Source organism: Manis pentadactyla, chromosome 1 (genome assembly GCF_030020395.1).
Source record: "Manis pentadactyla isolate mManPen7 chromosome 1, mManPen7.hap1, whole genome shotgun sequence".
Classification (NCBI taxonomy): Eukaryota; Metazoa; Chordata; class Mammalia; order Pholidota; family Manidae; genus Manis; species Manis pentadactyla.
In genome coordinates, this window is record NC_080019.1 from 218,926,449 (window position 1) to 218,942,803 (window position 16,355).

Sequence of the window (16,355 nt, forward strand, 5' to 3'; positions counted from 1 at the left end):
GTTCACTGTTCTAATCATTGGTGGTATTTCGTGCTGTGAAATATCTTTTTAAAAGGATAATTTATCCATTCATATACATCTGTCCCTTTTTGCATATAAAAATATTCAGACATGCCCATCTGTTTTAAATTACAGTGTATCTACATCTACACTTAAAAGGCCACTGCATTAGGAAGAATTTGTTGATGACCTTCCAGAGTTGGGTTAATGAAATTTTTCAAATGTTCTAGTTAGTGTTTTCCAAACAGTGTGAAACTTGCATGTAAACATCCCCCACAAAACATGCCCACAACAACAGTGGGGATGTTCACTGTACATGAATCTGACCTTCAGGAACCATTTTTAGTTCATGAAAATTAGTGATGCTGAGAAATCGGGACATCAGTGCATAATGACTGTGAAATTAGGAATGAGAGCTTGCTATGCAAATGACAGGACAAATCATGTGAAAAAGTCAAGACAAACTGCATATTAAGACATTATGTTACATAAAATTAATACTGCATTTTTCCCTTTTGCTTACTGCTCCCCTGAAAGATTTTTTAATTCTTTTATCTTCTGATCAGCTATTGTCTGCTGGTTTTTTTTTTTTTAAGTGGCACACAGGCAAAGTGCAAAACATGTTATTACCTTTTATTGTAATACATGAGATGACAGCAGATCCTTTTTAACAAAGTATATCCTTTACTGCTTCTAGATTCTTGCTGTCACATGTATGATTAGAAACCAGAGAAAAGTAAGATGCTTAAATATTACTGTTAGAAGACATACAGGTTTTGTCTTCTCTTTCATTGTTTTTTTTCTTTCCTTATCTTTTTATTTGGGGGGGTTGATTTTTCATGAAATAGTCTTCTTGTATTACGGGGACTGACAAAATGGTTCTCATGTAGTCTGCAAATTAAACACAAGTGCAGTGATTATTTTGAATAGCTAAATTACATTCTAGAAAGCTTGCAGAATTCATAGCATTGTCATTAGGTATCCGCTTGAATACAATTTGTGTAACCTTGGCCAAGACAGCCTGTCATTTTAATGTCAGTGTTTTATCTGAACAAGACATCATCCTTTCAGATACACTGTGCAGGTTTCTCACAGAGATGCCCGTGCAGAAACGTGTTAACAGTTGCAAATATGAAATGCTATCAAGTTCATCACTGTAGCTGTTTGTCACTGAAATGTCATGGAAAGCGGCTTTTAATGGTATCGCACATAATATGAAAGAATTGAGACATCTGTATGCTGGGTGAGTAAGGAAGGGTAAAAGGCATCCTAGGAAGGGCCTGTGTTTAAGTTCAGAAGGTGCGTCCAAGGTTCAGTTACCCGCAAGACTAAGCATTCATTGACTGCTCTTAAAATCATTGTGCCCAGAGGAAGTGGATCACATTAGCTCCAGCCACGAAGGTACTGGTTCCCATTTGCCTTCTTCCCTAAAACAAAATTCAGGCTTGCATTAACTTTGTACAGCTCATTGTGACGAAGACCCATTCTTAATAAGAAACTGAGATTGTTCTAAGCTAACTCCAGAGACCATTTGTTGAACCCTGACCCCCCAGTGTGCTTGCGAGACTGCTTGGAACACCTCTCAGTGCTGTTAGCATTTCTCTTCCTTTCCTTTATACCAAATAAGCTCCATCATAGATGCAGTTGGAGCTGTGGCTGCATCCCCTCTGGATAAATCCATGGTGCATGGGCCGCTGGTCAGTTCTGGAAGCGGGCCGATGACAGTCTGCACTGAACTTGGAAGGCTGAGCGCTGCATGCGTGAGATGTCCTGGCTTCCTATTTATCCTTCGTTAACATTCTAGGTTCCCGTGTCAGTGGCTATGATGACACCTCAAGTTATCACTCCCCAGCAAATGCAGCAGATTCTCCAGCAACAAGTGCTGAGCCCTCAGCAGCTCCAGGTTCTCCTCCAGCAGCAGCAGGCCCTCATGCTTCAACAGGTAATTGTCCGCTGCCCCGGGCCTCCCGTGAAATCCAGCACCCATGGCTCCGCTCAGAGCCCCTTTTTATCCCTCGGCGGTGCCTGTGCCCATTGCAGGGCGGGGCGGGTGGGGCAGGACACACATCCTCCTGCATAATCCACTGCATTTGCATCCCTGGAAGAGAAGGACCCTGCTGAACCGACTCGGGCTTGGGCCTGGAGAGGACCCGATGGACTGAGATTAGGGCTGTAATTGGACTTGGTAAAAATAAGGTCTTTTAGGCTTATGTAGCTTTACACTCTTTTATTTGGTAAGCCCAGAGGCTTCTAAATGGCGTGAATCAAAGCAAAACGGGGAGCACACTGGGAGCAGGTTTAACTGTGACAGCTCTTGAAGTCCCCATTTCAACTCGGGAGCTTACAGAATTTTTCCTTTAAACATAAAGAATCAGAAGCTTACAGAATTCTTCGAAATGTAGAGAGAAGCATTTCGGGATTGGTTAATTTTAAGGTGCCCAATTGATTTTACTTCTGTGATGTATGCTGGTGGCGGAAACGAACTTGTGGCTGCCACTGAGCGATGGGGACCTAATATTTCAGACTGCATGTACCCCCTGAACCGAATAGAGGAGGTTCATGCTGGAGTGACAGGACTTGCTGGGGGTCAGGTGGCGGGGACAGGGTGCAGAGCAAGCTGCCCAGGCTGTCGCTGCCGCCCCTCAACACTGCGCACCTGTCATTCAGGAAGCGTGCTCACGGTTCTCGGTAGAGATTCACCAGACTCAGAAAGGGTATTTTGGCTTTGCTGTATAATCAAAGGTCATTCCCTGCCTTATTTTAATTAGTTTGTCTAGAAAACGGTATGTTTTTCATCAGTTCATTTTAGAGATTACTTTTCAAACAATGATGCCAAGAATAGTCAGGGTGCGCTGAAATTTATTGTTCAGTTTCAAACTAAAGGTCAGGCCATTATAGATAAAAGGATGCTATTTTTCAAATCACAGTTGTGTATGGCACCAGCAGGGACAGTGGATGGGCGCTACCCTCTGTTTCTTACCGTCCTCTCTTTCCTTTGTAGCAGCAGCTTCAAGAGTTTTATAAAAAACAACAGGAACAGTTGCAGCTTCAACTTTTACAACAACAGCATGCTGGAAAACAGCCTAAAGAGGTACCGACAATACGTATTTTACTTTCAAACCACAGATCCCGGAGGACTATCCAGTGGCTATTAAACTGTCATTCATCTTTCAAATGATTGCACAACCAAGCTGACTCTGTCGGCTCTCAGCTTTCAGCCCAGGAGTTATTGTCCTGTTTCCTCTCCGATTTTTTCTGGGTCCCCTTTGCTTGTTGTCACCTATTTGATATCACTAGTGCAGGCATGTCCTGTGTGAGCACCGGGAAGTGGGGTCTGGGGCAGAACCTTCTGGGTACTTCTGCAAACTGGTACAACTGAGGGCCCAGAGGCACCTGGGGGAAGTGAGGTGCATTGGGTAAAATTTTTCTTGGACGCACCGTTGGTGTTTTTCGAGCCCAGAGAGCTTGGGTGTACAGCGATGGCCTTTGAAGGATTAATCTCTTGTGGGATTCAACAGATAAAACAAAAAAGTCAGAACAAGATTGAACACCCCTGTCTCTGTTGAACCTCTTCCTGCAGGTTGTACATATCATAATTGCTAAAGGGACGTATGTGACAGAGATCCAGCGTGCACAACACTTTGTACTAGCTCTGGGGTTCCTGCACGTGCCACCCCACCCACTGAGGTGACAGTATTAGCTCTGTAAATGCTCTGGCCTTCCCAGAAAGGGGTTCCATCTCACCATGTACACAGTTCTGTGGATGCAGCTCAGGCAGTTGGGCGAGCATCTGTGCACATGGATGCATTATCATGACATCTTTCTGCCCATTCCCAAGTTATCCGATGCCACTTACCCCTCCTATTCTTACAGTGGATGGAAATTCTTTTATTTAAGAGTTCTCCTTGGAATAATGCCATTTATTGCTTGACAAACAGCTCAGAGTGCGATTTAACAGCTTCTTTAACTGGCCCTAAAGCAGGCGGCCACTTGCGTTGCTGTGGTCTCACCAGGCAACTTTCTCCACGTCCCTGTCCTTCTCGTGATCATGGATGCCAGGCGGCACTAATTCTCCGCACTGGGAATGACCCAGACAGTCTCCCTTTGCCAGCTCCTCCCTCAACACAAATTGGGTACCTTTTCCATGCCCTGCCAAGTTAGCAGCCTGGATCTAAACCCCTGCCGAGTAGGGGAGGTTTCGGGGTGCCGGGGAGGAGGTGTTTTAATGAAAATGCTGACACAACCTTAAGTACAGTGGCACGCTACCAGGCGCTGCTATAATAAAAAAGGGACCAGATTAAAAAGTGTCTAAAATGTAAATCTAAAGGACTAACAGTAATTAAAATGGAAATGGCACAGGGAGGGAAGGCATGTAATTGTGAGATATCACTGTGCAGAAGGCTCTCAGCTTTGTTTTGCTGGCTGTTTTTCTAATTCAGTAGGGCTTACTCATCAGTGGCAGTTCAATGCGCGCTAATGACTCTGGGATCGCAGGCATCACTCTGGACAAAGAAATGATTATTGTGCGGTCAAAAGAAGTTCAAAGACAAGAAGGGAATTTCAGTTTTTTCCTTAGAGATCCACATTCAAGAGCATATAAATTAAGCCAAATGTTAAAAACCACAGTCTGAAAGCTGACTTCAAAGTCACAACTCTCTAATTAATGAACTGCGAGCTTCAGTTTGGACAAGTTGTGGTTTGATGCGCCCATAAATCAACATGACAGGCCTGTTTCGCAGTCTCAGACAGTGCTTGTCATTGAGTCACATCAGATGTAAACACAGCAGAAAAAAGAAGGGATATGAAGGAGGTGCAATTGATCAACAGAATTGGTAAAAACCCACTTTTGAAGCACATTATGCATGATCACAGGAAATGGTTACAGCCTCAAGAGGGTTCCCCTTCTGCTGTTGCTTTTTTGAATCAGGTTTCTAACAGCCTTCAAAAGGGAGAATAAGAATTATGGAGTTTCTCCCCTGTGGCTCGCAGGCAATAACCCCCTGTTGTTATTTTGTGCTTCTTTCTTTTCAAAGGCGTCAAAATTTAGTTTTTTAAAGATCTTTAACTCTATATTTGAAGACAAACAAAAAAAGGGCTGCCACTGTCATTCTTATCAGTTGCCAGGGATTGTGTTTTTCCTTTCTGTTGCCACTTCTTATTAACCTCTTACTTGGTCTGGTAGACATGGTTTGGAATGCACATCCGCACGCTGGGAGAACATGAAAGTTCAGATGAGCTCAGGGGGCAGATGGAGAAACGTGAAGGGGAAAGTTCCACAGCAGAAGGAAGGATAAAAGTTGACTCTCCCAAATTGGTGCCGCCAGAAAGGGGGCGTTTCAGCATACAAAGGTGACGGTGGCGTCTGAGTTTCGGCAGGGAGTCGGGGCAAAGAGGGAATCCTTTGGGTCTGGCGAAGGAGAAGGTGAGGCTCGGGGGTTAGCGCTGTGGATGCTCCAGGACATCTGCTGGAGTCACACCTTGTCATGTTTGGAGGCGGAGGTGACACAGGAGGTGTGTTGTCTTGCATCCCGAGCGGGAGGCAGACCACAGGCAGGTCTCCCCCAGTGCCGGTGGGTCCGGCCAGACCTGTCGCCGAGGTGATGAAGGGAGCCTTATTTTCCTGAGAGGTGAGGGTGTCATCTCCTGAATTACCATGCAGGCGGTGGTCCTTGTGTACGACAATGAAACGGGGTCACCAGGTAGCAGTTTCATGACGTGGCCTGGTGGTTATGATTTTAACAAGGTTTGAGCTTGGATGTTGACAGATGGAACAGGTATATTAATCTACTGAATCCCCAGTCATTAGTGGCTCATAATTTTTAATCGTCAGCACCCCCCCCCCCCCGCCCGCTCCTCACCTTTCTCCCTTTGATTATCTTTGCAGTGAGACATTTGTTCCTTAGCCAGGACAATGTGCCTTTATTTGCCTTTTCCTTAAGTTGGCCTCGAGATGTTTCCCTGAAAAAGTTCGCCTCCACGTGGAATTAGTCCCAAAACCTTCCTGAGGAGAGACATCTTCTGCAGCCCCATGCAGCTATTTAAATGACTGCTCGTTCATATTTGACGGAATGGGTGTGGAAAGTAGAAGGTGGGATTCATTAAAAGTCAGGCTACAAAAAAAAAAATTCCTATCCTGTACGGGTGAGGTAGACTAAGTTGATTGTTTTAAAAGGGCCGTTTGTCCGAGCAGTTATGACAGTTTATGTTAGGCAGTAGGGAGGAGCCCAAGAAAGGAAAACAGACCTTTGACTGCAGCACTAGGGAGGGGATCCAAAATGCGAGGTTTATCAGGGCATTTTAGCATTTTAGCACTGACTACTGACCTGTCAGGGGACTGCGCGGAGACCTTTTTTGTATGCATTCAATTGTGAGAAGTAAACAAACGGGCTCGTATCCTGTGTTTGGTAACTGGGTGGGGAGCACAGTTTGGCAACCAGTGTTGCTTTTAAATTCTTTCTTTGGACAATGGGCCTTGTATACTTTTATATCCTGGCGTTTCAAACGTGGACAGCTTTCATGAGCTTTTCTAGGATGGCCACAGAGACAACAGAAAAGCCATCAGTCATTTTATATAAATACAAAGTTTTTAAACATTTCATTTACAGTAAGACAGGAAACACCCTCCCCAAACTCCAGCGCCCCCTCTACCGTCCCCCCACCATCATTTTCTCCTTCAAGAAGAGCTAATCCCCCCCATCTTCTATTGTGGCAGTGTTTTTTTTTTCCCTTCCTTTCCCCTTTCTATTAAATGTCTTGAATTAATATCTGTTGAAGAATGAAAAAATCATTTTGACATGAATATAACTATCATTGGGTTTTACATTAATGTGATAACTTGGGAAGGGGTGAAAACAATTGGATCATTTTATGCATGCTGTTCTTAAAATGAAAACACTGGCTTTTCATTTAAATTTATTTAAATTTTTGTTGTTAGTGGTATAGATTTGTTTTTTGGAGTGAAACTCAATTAACTTTCTCAGTGGCATGGTAGTAAGTCTGAAATTGGTTGCTAATATGAGAATGATGGTTTTTACTGTAAAATAAACTACGTGGAGACTGAAAGGAAACCACCATTTTTCTCTTCCTTTGAACTTGCCATCAGAAGGTCTTGATACACGTACATTTTATGGATGTATCAGATCAAGGTCATGTGTTAGGTTAAGTGAATGCAGTTGTTTGTAAAGTATAGTTATTAGAAGCTCTGAAAGGGTTGCGTAGTCCTTTTAGTTGCAAAAGTCTCTGATGTTTTGAATACCCAGGACTAGGAAAACAGATCTTGATCTTTTCTTAAAGAACCTTTGTGTGTGTGTGTGGTGTGTGTGTGTTGTGGTGGGGTGGGTGGGGGTTGGGGGTGCATATGGTTTAAGAAGGGTTAATTTTCCTTTTCAAAATTGTTAGCTATAATGTGGCTAAGACCTACACCTCGATTTGATTCCTAGCAGATTAAGGATATTAGATAATTTCCTTCTATTTATTGTACTAATGCACTGTATTATCTTGCTATCACTCAGATAATTACTGAGGAAATCTACATTAATTTTTTTGGCTGGAACAAGGCCTGCTAAACACAGGAATGATGTATTGATGTTTTACACAACAAAAGTTTTCCTCCTGTCATTGTCCAATCAACAAAAAGATATTTATCATATCATGGAGCCCCCTTCCTTGCAAGAACAGAGCGGTGGGGAAGGAGGACAAGTGGGCCGACCTAGGGGTTTCAGAATCTAAAGCCAAGTAAAGGCATCTGAAGCTTCAAGTGTCCTTGTTAAACACTCAGAGTCGAGTACAGTGTTGTTTGCTAAATTATGAATGTGTGTAATTAAAATCTAGTGGCTGTTTCTATGAAAGATTTACAATGTTATTTCATCGTTTGTCATGGCTAATTAACAATATTAGATGAAGTTTTTCTTCTTCAAAGGTCTGATTTTTTCTCATTTATTTATGTCAGAAGTGATAAACAGAGTAGTTAAAAGCTCCCGGTGCAGGTGGGAGGGAGGCAACTTGTCCTTTCACACCTCACAGGTCCAGGGTTCAAATCCCTCCAGATGAAACGGATACTGTCTCCTTTCTCATGTAAATAATTTAAAAATTTCCCAGTGCAGAAGCCCACCTCCTGCCTATGAAAGCTCAGGCCCTTTGCACTGTAGGCAAAGCAGGCTGGGCGGCCAGATGGTCCTGGGGGAGCGGGCGGCAGAGGGGCGAGACCTCGCCCCCACGTCTCTGGGACTAATGGGTTCGTTCTGTCCCCTGACACCAGTCTCGACACCGAGCCCTCCACCAAGCTCTAGTGACCGTGTGCTTGACAGTAACGGTGTGTGTCGAAACATCTGTACTTTAAGCTTGCGTGGGTGGGTGCGGCATCTCACGTCTCCCTCCTGGTGTCTTGCAGCAGCAGGTGGCCGCCCAGCAGCTGGCCTTCCAGCAGCAGCTCCTCCAGATGCAGCAACTCCAGCAGCAGCATGTCCTGTCCCTGCAACGCCAGGGCCTCCTGCCGCTGCAGCCGGGCCAGCCCGCCCTGCCCCTGCAGCCCCTCACCCAGGGTAAGCGTGCGGGGCACCAGGCGGGACGGGGCGCGTGTACGTGTGCGCCTGCGGTAGGTGTCCGTGGCCACGTGCAGAGGAAGCCGGCCGGGGTGAGAAGGGATGGCCTTTACAGGAGCTGAGGGACATACGCCCGGGGAGGACACAGGCCCGTCCGCAGGCGGCGCCGCAGCAGGGAGCTCCCGCTGCCGCACAGAGACAGCAGTGCTGCTTTCTTTGATGTATCCAGCCTTTTAATCAGATATCCTAGTGTCTCAGTTTGGAATCACAAATGAATTTCTCGAAGGCTTTGGTTAGTCATTCGCAGATGTATTTTATATCCAGTGACTTGTCCTGTTTTAAATCTTGGTAATGCTTTATAAATGCCCCTTTTTCATATCTAGGATAAATTCAGGTTTATCTTTCTATAAGCAATTAAAACGAATCTCTTTCTGTTACAAAAGGCAGGGCTGTTTATTGGTGAGTTCTCTCTTTTTTCCTTTCTCTTTTGCACTCCTCTGACTGCTGGTTTGTGAGCAGTGTAGTTCTGCAGCCATCAGAACAGGTCGCGGTTCCATCTCTAAGCTCCCAGCTCCGCAAAGACTGGAATTCCTTGAAAAGCAACCAGATTCCAGGGATTCAAGAATTTCTTTTGAAAAATCACTGGCATGTTCTTCCCCTGGGTGTTAGGCACGGGCAACAAATGAGTACTGTCGCTGTTTTTAAGGCACCCTCTTGGTTTAGAGACTCTTTCGCATGTGTGATGTGAACACAGATGGATTATTCAGAACTAGAAGGACGGAGGGAAGAAGAGGCATGCTGTGTTTGAAATACGATCCCTCCATCCCATACCTGGCACAGGCAGATGTCAGTTGCCTCCTGAAACTCCCTATTATTTCAATTCCAGTAGATTTGGATGTGTGTGTATATATATATGTACCTTAAAGGCTGGAAGCTGCAGCCTTAAGGTTCAGTTGCCTTTTGAAGGGGGTTGAAATGTGGAACCTCCTCTACCCTTCATGGGGTTGAAGGCGCTCCGTCATTTGTTCAATAACTTTTGGTGTCAGATGGAGCCGGTGAGGCATGTCTACATTTGAATCTTCTCTCTTGAGTCTAGCACACCCCACTTCTGTCCTTTCTGGCTTTTTTTTTTTTCGTTTCTGTTTGTGTTTTCAGTGTTGAGACCAGGATAGTGTTATCATGTCCTCCTTGCCCCACCTCCCCATTCTGGCCATCACTGTGCGACTGCTTGGTACATAATCACCATGTCCATTGCTGTCAAGATAGAGGATTTGCTAACTGAGCAGTACAAAGGGAAAAGAAAGGACACAGGGGCTAATGCATTTTTGTGCTTGGAAGATGTTACAACGTGCATTAATTACACCTTCGGGTTCGTTGGCAGAAGCGTTGCAGGCTGTTCCGACGCACCCAACCAGTCTCAGGCTTCAACCTCTCATCTTTTCCCACCGCTCCTATACTTAAGCTTGCTCACTAAGGTTCATTGTTAGAGTACCTCAGTTAAGCTGTCCAGAGGAGGTCACTTGGGCAGTGACAAGACAGGCTCGTGGGTAACGGGAAAGAAAAGAATGTGGGAGGCACGCGGCGTAATCTCTGCAGTAACATAGCAGAGACTCTGGCAGGTAACTCACCAGTCGTGGCATTGATTGATAGGCCCAGCAGTCTGCTCTGTTAGCCTCTGCAACATTCGGAAGACGCATCTTTAAAATCTCAGGAGGCCTTTATGTGTGCCCAAGATGCATACACATAAATAAATACACATTTTTCCGGAGCTGGGTTCTCGCAGTGGAGCACACTGCTAGAGTCACTGCCATCTTCTGTGGAATGGGGAGGTTGGTTTTGACTTCCTTACCCCGTTGCCCAAAGTGGCTGGAGAATTCAGTCATATTGGAGTACAACACAATTTTTTTTTTTTTTGATCGAAGACATGATGGCTTAAAACTGATGTCATTATGAGGTTTAAATCAACTTTCTGCCTGCTTGAACATGGTCACCTGGGTACACATGTACAAGGACAAAAAAAGGTTGATCAACTGTTTGTCTTTGAGCCAGTGATACCTGGGGTTGTAAAATTGAGTTCCATGAACAGTAATCTGTCAACTGTCCCCACAACATACATTTTTTAAACCTGTGTCCGCATTTTCTTTTATAATGAAGGCACCGGTTGTCCTGGAAAAAGGAATGTAGCAAGGCGCAGGGGTCATGTGTTAAAAATGCTGGTAACGCCCACTTTATGATACCATGGTCAGGATTCTTTTACACACCTGCTCATGGCCTTGGCTGAGTCACCTTTGACATGTAGGTAGATTTCAATGTATGAACAGAGAGAAATACTTTGAAGGTTTCTGGGTTTTTTCTGGCAAGGCTTTATATTTTTATGTAACAGAGGGTTTGTTGTTTGTAAGATTACCATACGGTCTTCTATTTTGCTTAATTAACAATTTAAGGCGAATTGCCTTATGGCAGACAGGGTTTATTATTTCTTGTAGGTGTCCTTTCAAAAGAACTGCTGCTGCTTCACCCTGTTTTCCTCAGTCACCTGAACCTCCCTGGCACCAACAATCGCATGTAGCAATACACCTCAATATCATGCTGGCTTTTAATTTTTAAAATGCAAACTGCAGAGAAAGTTACATGCTGGATTATGTACCTGTTAGTAGATTTGTTTAACTCGGTACTGTTATTCCTATCTATCATTTTGGAAGACATGCATGATGGTGTTTGGAAATTTGATAGCCATTTAGTCTGCTGAATGACTAGCATCCCTTTTTGATCTGTCTTAATTCTATAATGATAGAGTCTTACAGATCTTGGCCATCAGATGACCGCATCCTTTGGTCGGTGGTTTCCACTGAACTAACAGTTGAACATCACTAACAAGGTGTAGCATTGGTGGGAGAAAGTGATTTGACTGCTTCTCTGTAAATCTGATGAGAATGTTCTTAGAACTTATCGTACTGAAGTTTGACCCAGAATTACCCACATTACCAGTCAGTGAGTTCTATTTTATTTACCATTTCTCCCTATGCATGATGAAACTGCATGGCTTGCCCACTGAAATAAAAGGAGAATAGAGAGCAGCTGTAGGGTAACAAGGGTAATAAGACATTCATCTTGGTCTTTATTTGCTGGGGTAAACACTTTACTTCTCAAACAGCTTTAAAGTTCTCCTTTTTCTTGGAGGGAAGGTGTTAACAGGGTTATTAGAAACCATGCCCTTCCAGCTTCCCACCTCCCATGCTACTGACCCAGAAATCAATTAGTTGGAGTTGAAATTAGGCGGTTTGTCATTTTTGTGCGTTCTTAGTCTCTAGAAAATAAAAATAGGTGTTGACTTGTTTGGCTTTCTATCAGTATGCTATCGTTAACAGACAAGACTGCACTATTGTTTCCATTGAGTTAACAGTGGTCCAAGGGTCAGCCGCACTCACAGGTAATTAATAGTTGGTGTGCAGACACCAGCAGCAGGCCTCTTAACTACAGACACATACATCCCACGTGTCACCTCGCAAGGTATTTGAAAATAATAGCCCAGATGCAGCATAACCGGACATGGGATCGTGTAGTGACCTTTCCCTTTGTTTAATTTGCCTCTGAGGTTTAATTTCAGGGGACAAGTAATAATTGAATATGCCTAATAACTAAATGCTCATTTGGGACAAAATCCATCAAAATATAATTGGCATTTGATTTTTATGTAGGAAGAAGAAAACTGGCTTGGCTGTCGAGGATGCGTTCTAAGAATATCTGACCGCTTAATGTATCATTTGAAACCTCCTTTATAACATATATTAATTGCAAATACTCGCGCATTTGAACATTTTTCGTGGAGAACCGTTAGGAGAGACCAACTGTTTTTGTTAACGCTCCTCTCAGAAAGGCGGGGAAGGTTATTGGTCCGCTGTGTAATAATTTACTCCTCTTTGATATGCAAACGATCCACGGTGAATATAAAAAAATCCTATCAGACTCATTTCACAGTTCTTAACCACTCGGATTCTCTGGAGTCCATCGCCTCATTAGACCAGTGCTCTCCAATGCTAGCATAATTAAAATCTTTAACAGTCTAGCAAAGTAAAGATGTTTGGCTGATCACGTTGAGATGATTATCTATCCATTGTATTCTAAACGACAAAAATAAATTAAATTTAGACCTTGGCATTTTTTTATTATGTGTTTCAAATGAATATAATGCACACAGCCTTCTTTTTTTAATTCAGTACCTTAGGTTTGGTAAGAAACATGCCTGTTTCAGTTGCTGCTGTATAGTCAGAAAATGGCAGGCTTTCTAGGATAGTGACGTTACAGCTGGTTGAAACAATGAGCCGCAATCCAGACGTCCAGTTTTAAGGCAAATTACCTTATGATAGGCAGGGTTTATGATTTCTTGTAGGTGTCCTTTCAGAGGAACTGCTGCTGCTCTTACTTGCCACTCAGAACATTTTTCTTCTGTGCATATATATTCTGTGCTACAACATGCACTGAGGTGTAGGATTTGGACATTCTGGGCTGTAGAAGCGTGAAGCTGGAGGCTGTGAGGCCACCATAGTGAGATGGGCGTACCGAGTGGATCTCCTCGTGGGGAAAATGCAGGTGGTTTGACACTTAACTTCTTAAGACCCCTGTCCATTTTGACCCCCTTAAGAAACAAGAAAACTTCATTATTCCAGGTTTGTTTTACGTTTCCATTTTATTCTGCAATGGTTCATTAGCACTGATCTAAGAAATGACAGTAATAACAGTGTTACTTGTATAAAAAGTTCTACAGTTTCTCAGTAGACACATCCATCAATTAAGCATGTGGTACTAGAAACCAAAATTAATGAGGAAGATAGGTGTGTTAATGAAATAATCATAGTATAATCAATTTGAATGTTAAAAGTTGAAAAGCATTTCAGGAAGATGCCGTGAATCCATAACTTACGTCTAAAAGTGATTAATAAAAACTGTATTTAATAACAAAGCTATTTGTCATCATTTAAGACTTAGCACAAAAATTATTCATTTGGCGGTTTATGTTGTCATAATAGTATAGTTAAACAAATTTAGTTTGAGCCCTTCTTTGAGTCTAAAAATATGTTAACATCTATCTACTGTTTTCCAAAATCTAAAAACAACCATTTGGATAGAGGCACACACCACACCGTCTTTGCAGGGTGGCTGTGTTTTGACTCCCTCTCCCGGGTGTCTTTTGTGTGTGATGAAGGCTCTCCAGCCGGGCTGCTCAGTGGGAGGACACGGTTGTTACTACTGTATTTGCCTTGGTTGGGAGGGGGGGGGGAAAAAAAACCCCTTGCACACACCCAAAAGCCCCCCTTGACACTAGGCTTTGTTTACTGACTCTTTGATTTAATTACTGTTTGAGGAGGACGGAATTAGCTGTTAATTGATTTAATTATCCAATTTGTTTGTTTCAGGCATGATTCCAGCAGAACTGCAGCAGCTCTGGAAAGAAGTGACAAGTGCTCACACTGCCGAGGAAACCCCAGGCAGCAATCCCGGCAGTCTGGATCTGTCCACCACATGTGGCTCTTCCTCTGCCCCTTCCAAGACGTCCTTACTCATGAACCCACATGCCTCTACCAACGGGCAGCTCTCGGTCCACACTCCCAAGAGGGAAAGGTAGGAACAAGCCGCCGCGCTGTATCCAAAACTGTTGTGTGTGTGTGTGTGTGTGTGTGTGTGTGTCCATGCACATGTTACCACATGTGCACACGCACGTGCATGCTCAGGGGTGGCCTTACCTCGCCATATCTCCGTGGTCCCTGATTGGATCCATGTGACTTGAAGGTGTATATCATTACTTAAGAATGTTTCCAGAATGGTTTGGGTGTGAAGCATCTAATTATTTTCACCTTTTCAACAAGGAATTAGCCCTCACGTAGATCTAAGCTTAGGAACCCAGGCCGAGTCTTTTCATGGCTTCTTGGATGGGTTGGATTTCCAGGCTTCCAGGCTGACTCTTTCTGCCAAGTGCTCGCTCCGTACAAGTTGAATTCCTTGGCTCTGGACCCCTTCTAAGGGAGTAGTAGTGTCTGCTGTAGACAATTTTGAATCAGTTTCAGAAAAGGTAAAACTGGTGCTGCTCTACACTGCCCTCCCTGGAAGCAGGGAGCCCGTCTCTTGCATCGTTGTGTCCCCAAAGCTCGTGGCCTCTGTCCTAGTAAACTTGAGTGAAGTCTGAAGGATGGAGAGATGGAAGGGGTCCATGTGTATACACACGTACACACAGAGCATACTTCTTAATCTTGGGCTGTATAACAGTGTTGTCTCAGTTGCTATATTCCTGTTTTGAAATTAAGACTTTATATTTTCTAATTGCCATGAGCTTACCCTTGAATGTTAAGCTGACTCTGAGATTGCTGTAGAGATCCAGAATATGTCATGTTAACATGCTAACTCTTAAGAAAATGAAGCTGTTAATTCCTGTTATCATATCTTAGCACCCAGAAGCATTAATACTACTGCTGAATGCTTTTCAAAAGTGGAGTATGCTTCTAATATTAAAAACGTTTTTCAGTTCACTATATTTAAACTCTTTCCTATGTGTTTCATATGCAGAGCTTCCACACACAGAAGAAAAGAAACTTCGAAAGTAATATGTGACAGTAAATGCCATTTCCATTAGGAAAAACAAGTTCCATATTTTGTTTTTTTAATAAAAAAGACTCAGTGAAAATTACTTAAATTAGTTAAAATATAATTTCATGTATTTCTTGCAGTACTGAGCATTAGGAAGCCCATACATAGGTTTGATTAGATGTGGGTCCTTTACCAACAGCATTTATCCGTTTAGAGATTTGTAACTGCAGGGTGTTATCTGAGTATGAGTGTGTGTGTGTGTGTGTGTGTGTGTGTGTCACATTCAAGGATAAAAACTGTGAGCGGTTTCCAGAGATGGGGATAATGTGTGTTTAAGCAAAACCTGAAACTGTCAGTCCAAGATCATTTTGGAATTCCTGTGGCAGACACGGAAGAACTAAAAGATGCTTTAAACTTACTGGGTTAGAAGAGTTTGAAGGATAGAATGGTGGACAGTTTGGAACCATTGGGCCACACGTGGCTTCTGTTGTTTCCATGAGATTTGTATGTCTGGAGCCAATCTTAGCTCCTTGCTTTACTATCTCTTATGTCTTTGTAACTTCAAAAATAAAACACTAAAACTTAGATAGTTTTAAAGAGAAGGTTCTAGGTTGTTGTCCTTTGCTGTACTTGTTTTGGTGCCCTGAGGTTGATGCTGTCCATTTACTGCGGAGTGATTGAATTACATACTTACCAAAGGCAGAGCGGGAGGCCATACACTGAAAAATGCCGACCGAGGCACTTAAGGTATTTGTTGCCATCTCGTCAGCCATTGTGGAGCCTGCACGGATTCCCTAGGACATAGAAAACCCTTCTTGTTTAGATGCCCTATGCTCAGTTTCATTCTAAAAGGTTATGTATCTGCAGTCAGGTGATACAGATGAGCAGCAGGGAAGTGGGAGAAGAGCAGCATTTTTCAGGTATTAGGACATATTTGAAAGTAAGTGGATCTAAGAGACCAATTCCAGGAAAATAAGTTTATTTTCTTATGATCCTTAATTTGTACAAAAGTTGGGCCTAATCTTCACCTTACTACCAGCCAAAATTAAAATACGGATCAGAAAAGGATTTGGGTTCCCACTGAGCTTAATCTGGATGCAAAACAGAATGAATTTCCCAATTGTGAATGCAGAAAGGAACAACAGGGAAATTATATACTGGTACTTAATCTCTCGGATCTCTCAGTTTCTCTGATCTTGTAGGTTCCTAGTTGTGTCTGGATTGAAAGAAAAGTCT

The 16,355-nt window shown here is 43.2% G+C and overlaps 1 protein-coding gene across 13 annotated transcripts in view; it reads left to right on the top strand.

The window, feature by feature from the left end:
- The window catches only part of FOXP1 (forkhead box P1), a 568,729-nt gene that overhangs the window by 478,395 nt on the left and 73,979 nt on the right, over positions 1 to 16,355 (top strand). For 12 of the 13 annotated variants that reach the window (XM_057507395.1, XM_057507378.1, XM_057507370.1 and 9 more), the window contains 4 exons: positions 1,805 to 1,942; positions 3,002 to 3,091; positions 8,390 to 8,540; positions 13,955 to 14,159. In XM_057507395.1, coding sequence (XP_057363378.1) covers positions 1,805 to 1,942; positions 3,002 to 3,091; positions 8,390 to 8,540; positions 13,955 to 14,159 — 584 coding nt within the window. The remainder of the gene's footprint in view (positions 1 to 1,804; positions 1,943 to 3,001; positions 3,092 to 8,389; positions 8,541 to 13,954; positions 14,160 to 16,355) is intronic. The other variant, XM_036878328.2, reaches the window with a different exon arrangement.